The 13,041-nt window shown below is 39.3% G+C and overlaps 1 protein-coding gene across 4 annotated transcripts in view; it reads left to right on the forward strand.

The window, feature by feature from the left end:
* TUT7 (terminal uridylyl transferase 7) overlaps positions 1–13,041 on the forward strand; it is a gene marked incomplete at its 5' end in the record, with an annotated part of 58,435 nt that overhangs the window by 14,553 nt on the left and 30,841 nt on the right. For 3 of the 4 annotated variants that reach the window (XM_079707119.1, XM_079707121.1, XM_079707120.1), the window contains 4 exons: positions 5,862–6,014; positions 8,895–9,075; positions 10,496–11,595; positions 12,008–12,158. In XM_079707119.1, coding sequence (XP_079563245.1) covers positions 5,862–6,014; positions 8,895–9,075; positions 10,496–11,595; positions 12,008–12,158 — 1,585 coding nt within the window. The remainder of the gene's footprint in view (positions 1–5,861; positions 6,015–8,894; positions 9,076–10,495; positions 11,596–12,007; positions 12,159–13,041) is intronic. The other variant, XM_079707122.1, reaches the window with a different exon arrangement.

A 13,041-nucleotide genomic window follows, 5' to 3' on the forward strand; every position in this document is an offset into this window, starting at 1 on the left:
GACTTCAGTGATGTGACTGTTCTTTCTTTCTGGATAAATTTAAGTTGAGCTGATTTATTCAAATAGTAAGATTTAAGAAGAAGCCATCCCAAAGTCAAAATGAGGTTCTTCTCATTCTCTTGGAAACCTCACTGTTAATCCCTAGGTGTTTATCTTGATAAAAATCTTACTTGTACACTTACTTTATAAAAAGGCTCACTGGGTGAAAGCTTACTTTGGTACATCCAGTATTTTAACTAGTCTTCTTACCATACGCAGGATTCTTGTCATTTAAGGAGATGTTCTAGAGCAGTAGCCCTTAATTATGGGTCTATAAAAAATATATAAGATTTTAAGGAATTTTTTCTTTATACTTAATAAGTTGAGCATTAAGCAGGGACCTTTGTCTGCCAGGCCCTGAGAATAAAGACTAAAGCAGAATAAGTCCTATATAGACTCTGTCTTGGCATTAGGGATTGCAGTCTGCTGTGCTGTGACCCAGTTGCCTAAAGGGAGCTCTCTTTGTGCTTGTGGTACTGAAATGAAAAAACTCAGGGTATCCTTGCTAGTCTGTTCTCCTGGTAGAAAAAAGGGTGAGAGAACAAAGTCAAGCCTTAGTTGATAAATAACCCTTTTCATCAGACCCCAATAGGATTCTGTGAAAGTCTTTGAAGTTTTCTTTTCACTTTGATCCAAGAGAGACAGGAGTTTAAGATGGAACCAAACCAGTTGGACTCCTATGCCAAACAAAAAGCCTTAGAAGAGGTTGGATGCATTGCCATGCTCACTAATGTCTTAGTGAAATCTGCCTTTTCTTGTGTCCTCATCATCTCTAAAGTAGGCATCTGTCACTGATGTGAGGATGCAGTAAAAAAAAAAAAAAAAAAAAAATGCTTCTATTCTGGTGATGGGATTCTCCTCAGGATTTGCTTAAGAGTAGCATGAATACCCTTTCCTATGGCCAGTGTATTATTTCCTCGGGAGTAGTACTGGAATTTCTCTAAGGTGACACAGAATTTGGTTTTGAGTATACCATTTATTTATTTAAGATTCAATAACAAAAACAAGTATGTGGTGGCCAAATACTAGATTGAATTCTGTGTATCAAATATGGCAAACTCTGCTGCCTGAACCAAAGTGATCTGTAGCTTTCAACATTTTAAACTAGTCAAGTATCAGGGTGCTGGCTTCTGCTAGGGTCTTTTAGTCAAAAATATGAAGCAAGTGAGAGAAAAGAAATTCAGTGCCTTGTTCATGCCAGATATTTTATATCACTATTTCTGCAGAAAATCTATTGAGAACCTCAAAATTACGTGCATGAAAGTATCTAAACTGTTAACTCCTTCAAAATTTTTAAAGCACTCTATATGTTAGTCACTGTACTAGACCCTGAAGGTAATACACATATGTATAAGACTAAATTCTCTGTCAAGAAGTTTAGAGTATTGTATCTCTGTGCTCAGATCTGTGTTTTCAAAAATCTTTCAGCCATTCTCTCCCAACCTACTCAGATTTCTTCCATGTTGGAGATTATCTCTCTGACCTTTTACTCCCAATTAAAATTCCCATTTATTATCATTAGATATTGATATGTGAGTTGTGAATGATGAATAGGCTTAACCCTGTGTTCTTAGCATCTTTTATCCCTTACAACAATATTTTACTAGTAGATATTATTTGGAATCTTCCTTATTTTAGATTATGTAAACGTAACCCTTAGGAAACAGTTATTTACACTTTAAGAATGCCAGATAATATAGTAGAAAGAAGAGTAGTGTTAAAGTTTGGCAGCCCTGAGATTCACCCAGGATTTGCCACTTAAATCCTTGTGACCTTGAACAAGTTATTTAATCTCTGAGCCTTGGTGAAAGACTCATCTGCAAATTTTTGAAATGAGATCAGGAATGTAGAGTTCCTGGAACTCTACAGGTAGGAGAACAGATGTAGTCCTTTCCCCCTTCAATAGAAAGGCAAGTTCCACTTACGGTATGTAGGTGTGAACTCCTAAAACAAGTGATCCTTCTGGAAATAACAGCTATAAATTCTCAACAAAATACATAAAACAACAACGTGAAGGCTCTGGAGACTGAACAAATGCAAACAGACTTTGGAGAGAAGTCAAAACCTGTAGCAAGTGACCAACACAGAGTGAGTTTCTGTTTTTCAGTGGCTTTATCCCTGAAGGCAACCCAGGTAGAAAAACCAGTCCTCTTTCTGGCCAGAGGAACTAAGGCCACCAGATAATAAGGGGAAGAAAAAACAGAAAGGGAAGATATAGAGAAGTGGAACCCTTAATTCTGTGTGGGAACTCAGTACATCACTGACTGACTTCTGAACCAGTCCAGCGTGCCATATAAGGAGATTAGAAGTCAATACTCTGTCCTCACAAAAAGAAAAAAACTGAACGTGCTGAAAATCAACAACTCTTTTTAGATCCATCAGAGAATTGAGGTCATGAGGAAAACCACTGCCCCCAAAATTGGAGAGACAGGCAAATATATAACTTGTCAGAGCATAAGCCCAGGGAACAGAATCCTGCCCATGGAACGGCCACCAGGGTAGAAAAACATGGACTCTGATTCTGGAGACTCAGTTTGGATAAGCTTGAAAGTGAAAAACAATAAGGGGGCCAGTCTTAGGGGGCTGATTTCATGAGTTTTATCTCCAAAAATGCCCACCAGTTTCTCAGGGTAAAAATCTAAGAAAAATCCCATTTGAGGGAAAAGCTAGCCATTTTGAAATTGCCTGGAGCATTATTCTGTTAGAAACAAAAACCTGCCCTCAAGGGAAACTGTTTTACCAGAGCCTAACCACCTTAAGTTTTATCAGGGCCTAAATGTCCTGGGTAAAGGAAAAATACCAACTCCAACCCTCTGTAGTTTCCTGTCTCACCTCAGGTGGGCAGGACTGAGAAGCACTTTGTGAAGGTCACAGCCCAGGACCACAGTCTCACTAAAAGACTGAGATCTGAACATAGGACTATAGAATGCTTCCTCTCCCCTCACACCTTACTACAGCATCATTAGGCCTCCGGTGTAATAATGGGATTACAACAGACAGACCTCATATAAGAAGAAATCTCTTGGGAAACCCAAAAGCAATACAGGAGACAAAAACAAGGATACCAGCATAAGTTATAGCCCCTTGACATGTACAGCTACAACAAACAGTACATAGCCTGACTCCTAGCCAGGTAAAAGAAAACCTCACACCACAGGCCTATATTTTACCCAGCTTTCCACAAAAAAATAACAAGGCATACTAAAAGTCAGAAAACATAGTTTGAAGAAACAGCAAACATTGGAATTATCAGACTAGGAGTTTAAAAAACAAGAATATGCTAAGGGCTCTAAAGGAAAAAATGGTCAACATGCAAAAACAAATAGGTAATATAAGCTGAGAGATGAAAACTCGAGGGAAGAATCAAACGGAAATACTAAAAATCAAAACTAACAAAAATGAAGAATGCCTTTGATGGATTCATCAGGAAACTGGACAAAGCTGCGGAAAAAATCAGTGAGCTTTATTCAATGGAAACTTCTCAAACTGAAAAGCAAAGAGGAACAAAAGAATGAAAAAGAAATGGAACAGAATAGCTAAGAACTGTAGGACAGTTACTAAGGGTTGTAATGTATGTATAATGGGAATACCTGGAGAAGAAGAAAGAGAAAGAAACAGAAGAAACAGTTGAAGTAATAATGACTGAGAATTTTTTTTTTTTTTTTTTTTGCGGTACGCGGGCCTCTCACTGCTGCAGCCTCTCCCGTTGCGGAGCACAGGCTCCGGACGCACAGGCCCAGTGGCCATGGCTCACGGGCCCAGCCGCTCCGCGGCATGTGGGATCTTCCCGGACCAGGGCACAAACCCGCGTCCCCTGCATCGGCAGGCGGACTCTCAACCACTGCGCCACCAGGGAAGCCCATGACTGAGAATTTTTTAAATAAATGACAGACTTATAAACCATACATGTGAAGCAGACTGAAAACAGTTAAGAGCCAAGGCTTACTAAACTGAGCTGAGGTTGGAGCTGCTGTCTCCCAGAGATGTGACAATCTGCATTTTGTCTAAGCAAGTTAATTACCTATAAAACAAAAGTAGCTACACATATTGGAGTAACATAAAGAATCCAGAATTTTCACAATACATTATAGTATCACAATATCCAGAATACAATCCAAAAATACTCAACAATACAAAGAGCCAAGAAAATGGGACACACTCTCAAGGGAAAAGAAATCAGCAGATGCCAAGCCCAAGATAAGATACCAAAGACTTTAAAAGCAGTTATTACAACTGCTCCATGAGACAAAGGAAATACACTTGCAATAATTTGAAGAGATAGAGAATATCAGCCAGAGAATTAGGAAGTGTAAAGAGAACCAAATGGAAATTTTAGAAGTGAAAGATACATTATTTTAAATTAAAAAAATTTACTGGATGGGCATCATAGCAGAGTGGAGGTGACATAGGAAAGAGTCAGTAGATATGAAAATAGATAAGTAGAAACTAATCTAAAGAAGAAAAAGAAAAAAAATTAAAAAATAAATAAACCTCAGGGACTTGTGGAACAATTTCAAAAAAATCTAACCTATGGGTAGTTTGAGCCCCAGAAGGAGAGGAGCAAGAGAAGGGGATAGAAAAAAATAAAGTTTCACAAATTTGATAAAAAGACAAACTTACAGTCTCAATAAGCCAAGTAAACCTCAAGTAAGATAAATTCAAAGAGAAGCATGCTTAGCACATCATAGTCAGACTGCTGAAAACCAAAACTAAAGAGCAAAACTCAAAAGCAGCCGGAGAAACACCTTACATAAGGTGAGAAAGGTAAATAAGTACATATCAAGTGGTGGTAATTCTCTGAGGAAAAATAAACCAGGGTAGGAAGGACAGAGAGTGAAAGAGTAGGAGTTATTTAGAGTCCAAGATATTTGAGCAGAGCCTGAATGTGTTCCTCGCTGCATGGGTTAGCTTATTTAGGGAGAAGAGTCTTCCAAGCAGAGGGAATAGCAGGTGTCAGCTCCAAGCCAGGAGGACAGATCAAGAAAATGGGTCAGAGAAGTAGCAAAGGACCAGATTACCTAGGCCCTAGAAAAGACCGAATTTCATCCCGAGTAAGAAGGAAACTGTCATGAGCAGGGGAGTGACATGATGTCTTCTGTTTTAGGATTGCTCTGTCTGCTAAACCAAAGAAGTAGTCCATTTGATGTGGAAATACATTGGGGAACTGGGGCTACCACAGACACACCCCACCCCACCCCACAATTCATTATGTACATTAACCTGTCTAAAAGGCTGTGATACATCCCTTTGTACCTACAGTAAAGAAATCTGTTCACATTTGTTCCACATTTCTTAGACCTTTTGAGCCTAGACTTTTCTTTACCATCTTAACAATGTCAAAAGAAACACTTTATTAAACACTTACTATTTCATACCCTGTATCTGAATGCTTTGTGTCCATTATTTTATTCCATAACTATCGCATGAAGGAGATTCTAGCGTTATCCCTTTTTACAGGAGCCTGAAACCTAACGAAAATGAGGACCTTACTGAAGGTCTCACAGCTAGTACATGAGGGAGTGAGATTTGGGCCCAGGTGGTTTTATTCCAGAACCATGACCTTAGGCCTAGGCCATGTTGCCTTCTCTGAGACTATTTACTAAAGAATTATTTCCAAAAATCACCAATTCTTTTGCAAATCAAAACCTTGATTTTTCCTTTAAATTTACAGATGTCTCAAAGATACTCCTTTTATAAAAAAATACCTTTTATATTTTCAGTGAACTAAAGTATGTTACTTTTCATTTCTTCCAGGATTAATATGCTCTGCTTGATATAAAATCGTTTCTGCCTTATAATAGTATGTGTCTAATTTTTCCCAGATTGAAGGATTCTCATTAAACAAACTAGGGAATTTCAACCTTAAAGAAATTCAGAAAGACTCTGTGGTCTGGGAGTACACTGATAATGCTGCAGGGGACACAGACTCAGCAAAAGAAAAGGCACCAAAAGAAATGCCCGTTAAAAGGGGACAGGTCTGTTCTCCCTTGTTTCTAGTTTTACCGTCTATTTATAATTTGTTGTTAATTGTGGAGTTTATGAGTTACTCAGTTCTTCCTCTTCTTTCCTCAACTGTCTTAACTATTTCGTGGCTGTTTAGTTTCCTAGTCTATTCAGTCCTTTGAATAGACAAGTAATGAGAAAAGGTAAAATTCAAATAATTGAATCCCCAGTTACTCATGTGGTTTCTTGTGTGTGCAAGGTGCTATGAAAGAGGCTGAGAATTCAAAGATAAATTCCCATCTGTCCTCTAAGAGCTTAGGTCTTAGATAGTATTATGAGGTTTAAATATATGAAAAGTTAACCAAGCTCAAATTACTAAAATAACAGTGAATAAGTCTGTGGTCTAGTGTGCTTCTGCATATCCATACCATTAGGGGTGGGCAGGAGAATTTATGCGAAAGGAAAGAATTGCCATTAGAATTTCAAACAAAAATCTGAACAATGTAATTATACTAGTAATAACAATAGGATTCTGACCCAAATTGGTAAATGGGCCTTGACTCCATGAGCTTCCCCATAACCCTTTGGGGTAAAATGACAGTAATACCCACAAAATACTTCTGAGATCCGGATTCTAATCCTAGCTCTTCACTAACAGGTCATGTCACTCTTTTAGTCCTTATTTACTCATGCCTAAAATGAGATAATGGTGAATCATACGTTCTCCAGGTGTGTTTTCTGGAATCATTGAGAGTTGAGGGGAAGAGGGTTGGGGTGGCACTCTACCCCTGTTGCCGCCGGAACATGCTGCTGGTATCAGTTTTCTATTTGGGGTTCCAGGAGTGGCTAAAAGCACAGGCTGTGGAGCCAGAATATTTGAATTTACAAACACAAATGTAGCTCTCCCACTTCCTAGCTGTGTGTCTTTGGGCAGGTGACTTAATCTTTCTGTGCCCCAGTTTCCTCACCTGTGAATGCGGATGATATTGGTACCCTCTCATAGTCACTGATTTATAGAATGCTTCACTCAGTGCCGAGCATGTGGTAAGCACTCAGTAAATGCTAGTTGCTAGTCTTATTTTATTTGAGAAAGAAAGTGTTCTCTACGTTAGAAAAGCAGAAACAATAACAACAACAACAACAAAAAGTGTAAGTACCGCTAGTCTAGATATGTCAAAGGTCTCTTAAGTTCCATGTTATAATATTATCAAGTCATTTCAGTGAGATGCTTAAAAATCCTTAGTAATGCTGAATATATGGATAAAGAGGTGAGATCTAATGAAGCTTTCCATTTCTGGGGTTTTCTTTGTGTCCTCAACTATAGTGTGTGGGACCTAGACAACTTCCATTTTTAATCAGTTTTGCTTTGTAAGTCCACCTAATAACTTTATCTTATTTCACAGAACCTTTGTGGTTAAGATTTAGTGAATAAGTATGTGGCATTAATAAAATACCATACCACTTGTTTTGAAGCTTGATATAATAAAGTGCGATTGGAAACAAATTTGTATACCCTAGAAGGAAAAGCTATTGCTGCAAGTCCAATTAAATACTTTATCTTTTCATTTGAATGCTAATTGGAGAGATAAATCATGCTGCCACTTCTGAAACTGAGACCTCGACAGTGTCGAAATTGCGTGGTGTGGTGAAAGAACACTGGACTGGGGTCAGGAGACATTGTCCTCATTTTGCTCCTGATGGGCATTGAGACCTTTGACAAGTCACTCTTTGGACTTCAGTTCCTTCTCTTGTAGCATATGGGAGTTGAACCAGATTACCTCTTAAGAGCATCTTACAGTTGTGACATTGTTTCAATGGTATATGGATTTCTTGTATTTAAAAGACTATACCTAAATGAAAAAATACAGAGAGCAGCCAGTCTGCCAGATGCTTTCCCTTGTTTCTGATTTAATCCTCATAACTATCCTGTGTTATAGGTGGTATCATCCCTACTCTGCAGATAATGGTAGCGACCATTTTTTGAACATGTGTGCCAGGCACTGTGCTAAGCTCTTAACAGACACTCTCTCACTCAGTCCTCCCAACAACCCTATGAGGTGGGTACTGTGATCCCCATTGTTCAGATGAGGAAACTGAGGCTTAGACAGCTTATATACCTTCACTAGGATCAGACACAGCGAATAAATGGCAGAGCTGGATTTGAAAGCTAAGCATGTCCCACTCCAAAGCCAGTTCTCTTAGCCTCTGTGCTATACTGCCAATCCAAGAAAGAAGAAGCTAAGTCACAGAGCAGTTAAGATCTGTGAAGTGGCAAAATTGTATTTGGACCAGTTTTTTTCTTTTCTAAGTCCTTTGTACTTTCCACTATATTCCATCACAGTATGTCCCAACTTGTCATGAGTCTGTGAGTGGAAAACTTAGTATTAATTTCTGATATCAAGAGTTATTTATTTGACTTTAAAATCAGTTGCTACTGGCAGATTCAATGAACTTAATGTAGCTTCTCAGAGCAAGTGAGAGGAGTGTTTTTGCTTTTGCTCTGTGCCTCTAGCTGCAGCCCATTTCTGTGTGTAACTGTGTAAAGGCACCCTCCAGAGGCAGGAACAGGGAGAGCTCAGTGCTGAGAGTAGTAGCAGTCGGGGCACAGTTCTCTCCACCTGCCCTTAAGACTTCAAAATAAGGAGTGCCGCCTGGTTACATAAAACTGCCTGTCTATTCCTATGATAATGACTAGATTTTAACATACTTTAATCCTGGGAATTCAGTGAAGGAAGGCTGTTTTCCCACAATCAAAATAGAACCTAGAATGTGGTTATCTAGATAGGCTGTCAAATTCATATCTTTGCTAAGGTTTTTCAGATTTTTTAAATTTGATGCTTGAATGATCTCTTATTTTTCAGATTGTACTGACATCTGAAATAACCTGTATGTTTTCTCTTTGCTGTTAATAGGTATCATTAATGTTTGATTTAAAACACCAGCCTTCAGTACCAGTTGGGCAACTCTGGGTGGAATTGCTTCGATTCTATGCTTTAGAATTTAATTTGGCTGATTTAGTGATAAGTATCCGTGTCAAAGAATCGGTATCTCGTGAATCAAAGGATTGGCCCAAAAAGCGCATTGCCATTGAAGGTACCTCAAAATGTTTATCTTTAATTTCCCCACCCCACCTTTTTTTTAAGGTGTCAGTCTAACAGCATGCTTTTTATTTCAGTCTTTTTTCAGCTCCTACATGTGAGGTAGGCCTGACCCCAAAAGTGAAATAGATAGCTAGAATCTTGCATGTGTTACAGTGAGTCATTCCAAGGGACCAAATTGTTCATCCTGGGTTTTTTAAGTGCTGCAACAAAACATCTTAATCACTTAAGCAACTAAAAGAATGGCTGGCTGTGTCCTTATTTTCTTTGTAAATTGCTTAACAACTTGAAATGCTTAAAAAGTCTTTTCCAAGTGATGTGTAAATCCCGCTTTCCTCTTTGCTGTTCTCATTTCTGGATTTTTAGATTCACTCCTTTCATGGATTGTTGTTGATGTTGTTTAGTTTTACAAAGGTTGAGGAAAATACCTTTTCTCATGAAAAATAACATTCTTCATTGGATTCCTCTCCATAGAGAAAAAGGATAGTTATTTTTGGAATATCTGCAGTAACATTTAGAACTTATTCATAAAAGCACCTTTTCTCTTAAAAAAAACACTTAAACTCTTAAATGAGTTAAGGTTCATTTAACTGAAACCATTGTATAAAAGACATACTGATGTGCCCTGTAGATTTCATTAAATGTCTGAGATCTTCTCAGCTTTACAAAGTCAGGAGGTGGAAACCCCACTAGAAATCTTAATTCTCCTCCTTCAGATAATTTAAAGAACCTCCTAAATGGAATTCTCTTATTTTTGCTTGATTTTTTTCAAGCCTTATATTGCATAAGAGGGTTTTTTGCATTTTGCATAAATTCTGTGTGCAGTCATGGGGATCTCACATTTTTAAACCCTCCCCTGCAGTTTCTCTGGCTCAGCTCTTCTGGCCAATTGCCTAACCTGCTGGAGTTCTAGGGGAGGAGAAAAGATTGAGAGAAGTGGTGTCTCCTCCTGGTGCCTCCCTCTCGCCCCTGAATTCAGTCCAGCCAGTTCAGTGATGGGGCTTCCCAGGGCAGAAGAGTGGAGGTAAGCTCTACAAACCGCAGGGCCTGGCTGAGTGGGGAGGCTGAGCACTCAGCAGAGCCTGGCGGGAAGACCTCACTTCCCGAGGGCACAAGAGCCACACTGATGACATCTTTTTTTTTGTTTTTTTCAACCTCCGCAGTCACAGAACAGAATAGGGAAGGGGTACTGGTTCTGAACAGAATGGGTTCTCTTCAGAGAGCAGATGTTTAAGAAAGCATTTCTTTTCGTTTTTAAACTGTATCTTCTTACTCCCCATCCCCAGTTTTTTTAAAAGCATATGATACATGATAAATTTTACTGTTGCTTACTTGTTGTCTTTATCTATAGCAGGCTAATTTTTAAAACATGAAATAGAAGTGTATGAAGTAGCAGATTTTTTTTTTCATTACAGATCCCTACTCTGTTAAAAGAAATGTGGCAAGGACCCTAAATAATCAACCTGTGTTTGAATATATACTTCATTGTTTAAGGACAACGTACAAATATTTTGCTCTTCCACACAAAATTACAAAATCCAGCCTTCCAAAGCCTCTGAGTACTGATCCCTGTACTTCCAAACTTTCTAAAGAAGTAGCAAAACGTGATCCGGATGTACAAGCGAAAGGTGATAAACTCAAAACCTCAGTTTTGGCTCAAGGTCCTGGTGCTGCCAGTTTAACTGCAAGCACCTGCAAGGTACAGTCACTTACTCTTAAAGAGACTGCTGAAAGCTTTGAAAGCCCATCAACAGAGGAAATGGGAAACACACACATCAGTGTCCACCTGGAAAACTCAGACTATATCAAGGCAGAGGTCACTTGTGATGACTCTGAGGATGTTAAAGTACATCATCAAGAAACAGGAAGTAAAGATGAGAAAGAAAAATGTGGAATGGAGGGCAAGCATCCTTTGACTGCTGATGATCAAGCTTTAAGTAGTAGCAAACGTGGAGAGCTTGTCATCTGTGGCAGCCCAGGAAATAACGAGACTGATGGCACTTTGGATTTAAAAGGCTTCGAAAATCCTACAGCTAAAGAGTGTGACGAATTTGCTACTTTAGATGACAAGGCTGATGTTGATGAAGAAAGCATTGAAGGTACAGACGAACTTGGAGATGCTCTAAGCCACTTTACCCCTTCAAGACAGGGCCAGACATCGGGAATCATTCACTCTGATGAAGAAGAGGAGGAGGAAGAGGAGGAGGAGGAAGAACCCAGGCTCTCCATTTCCCGAAGGGAAGATGAGGATGATGTTGCTAATGAAGATGAGTTAGACAACACCTACACTGGATCAGGGGATGAGGATGCCCTGTCTGAAGAGGATGAGGAATTAGGTGGATCTGCTAAGTGTGAAGACTTGAAGGAATGTGGAAAACACCAGGTGGATGGAAATCTACTAATGGAACTTAATAAAATCAGTCTTAAAGAAGAAAATGTATGCGAGGAAAATTCAACTGCGGATCAGTCTGATTTCTTCTATGAATTTAGTAAACTCACCTTCACCAAAGGCAAGGTAATCAGTGCCACTCCTAGACATGGCACTAGGAGACTTGAAAGAGTTTTAATGCATGTACTTCTGATTTTTGTGTACTAAAACAGGGCTCTCCCCTCTCGGTAGTGGTTAACAAGTTGCTCTTTCACTCCAGTGCAACCACTAGGTCCACTTCCCTCCTTAATCTCTTAGGAATTTGCAGAGGAGAAAAGTAATGCCGTTGGTAGTAAAACTAACTGCCTTTTTCTCCTGAGTGTACCAAAAGGGTGTCCCCATCTCAGATACTTTGGAGTGGCCACACCATTATATTTTCATTCCTTTGGAATGTGAGAAGTAGAATGTGTACTTTGGAAAAAAGATTAAAGACCCCTTTATTTGGTAAATAAAATTTTATCTTAAATCTTATATTATTTGCTTTGCCATCTTCCTGCAGTCTCCTACAGTAGTATGCAGTTTATGCAAACGAGAGGGTCATCTAAAGAAGGACTGTCCCGAAGACTTCAAAAGAATCCAGCTGGAACCTTTGCCACCATTAACACCCAAATTTTCAAATATCTTAGATCAAGTTTGCATTCAGTGTTACAGTAAGTTATTAACATTTCTTTTGATTTGTCAGAATATTAAATTGGCGGGCTTCCCTGGTGGCGCAGTGGTTGGGAGTCCGCCTGCCGATGCAGGGTACACGGGTTCGTGCCCCGGTCCGGGCAGATCCCACATGCCACGGAGCAGCTAGGCCCATGAGCCATGGCCGCTGAGCCTGCGCGTCCGGAGCCTGTGCTCCACAACGGGAGAGGCTACAACAGTGACAGGCCCGTATACCGCAAAAAAAAAAAAAAAAAAAAATTGTCATTTTCTCAAGAGTTATCTGAATCACTAACCCAGTAGCTTCATTATAGGGGCTAAGTCTGTTCCGTTCTCCATTGTATCCACAGTGCTCTATGTATCCTGTTCCATTTGGGACATGCAATAAAAAATTGTTAAAGACACGGAGGGAGAATCTTTTAAGACTGGAGTACTATCATTTCCTAACTGGTATTCCTTGAAATGTTTTTCTAGGTGCCTGCCATTAATCATATTTCGTCACAAGAAGTATTCCATAGGTCAAGTAGGGAATAACTCTATATCCTGCCCCCTCCCATAGAGGTTTTCAGGGCACATTAGCATAATAAAGCCTTCTGAGAAATGCTATGGTAAAGAACTTATTCAACTCTTTAGTCTTATGTAACTCTTTTCCAAAATTTGAGCGTAGAGTACTTTTTAATTAATGCTAATAACCTTTATAACAGCCCTTTAAGGAGCACCAGTTTGGGGAAGTGTTGGTATACAGAGGTATAAAGTTCCACAAGGAAAAACATTCGATGGAGAGGCATGGCAGCTGCTTAGAGTGGAAGAATGTGATACATCACATTGCTGCACCTTGAGCTGTCTGTCTGTGCCAGAAGACACTTATTCTTAATCAGGGATTTC

Source organism: Hyperoodon ampullatus, assembly GCF_949752795.1.
Source record: "Hyperoodon ampullatus genome assembly, chromosome: 6".
Lineage (NCBI taxonomy): Eukaryota > Metazoa > Chordata > Mammalia > Artiodactyla > Ziphiidae > Hyperoodon > Hyperoodon ampullatus.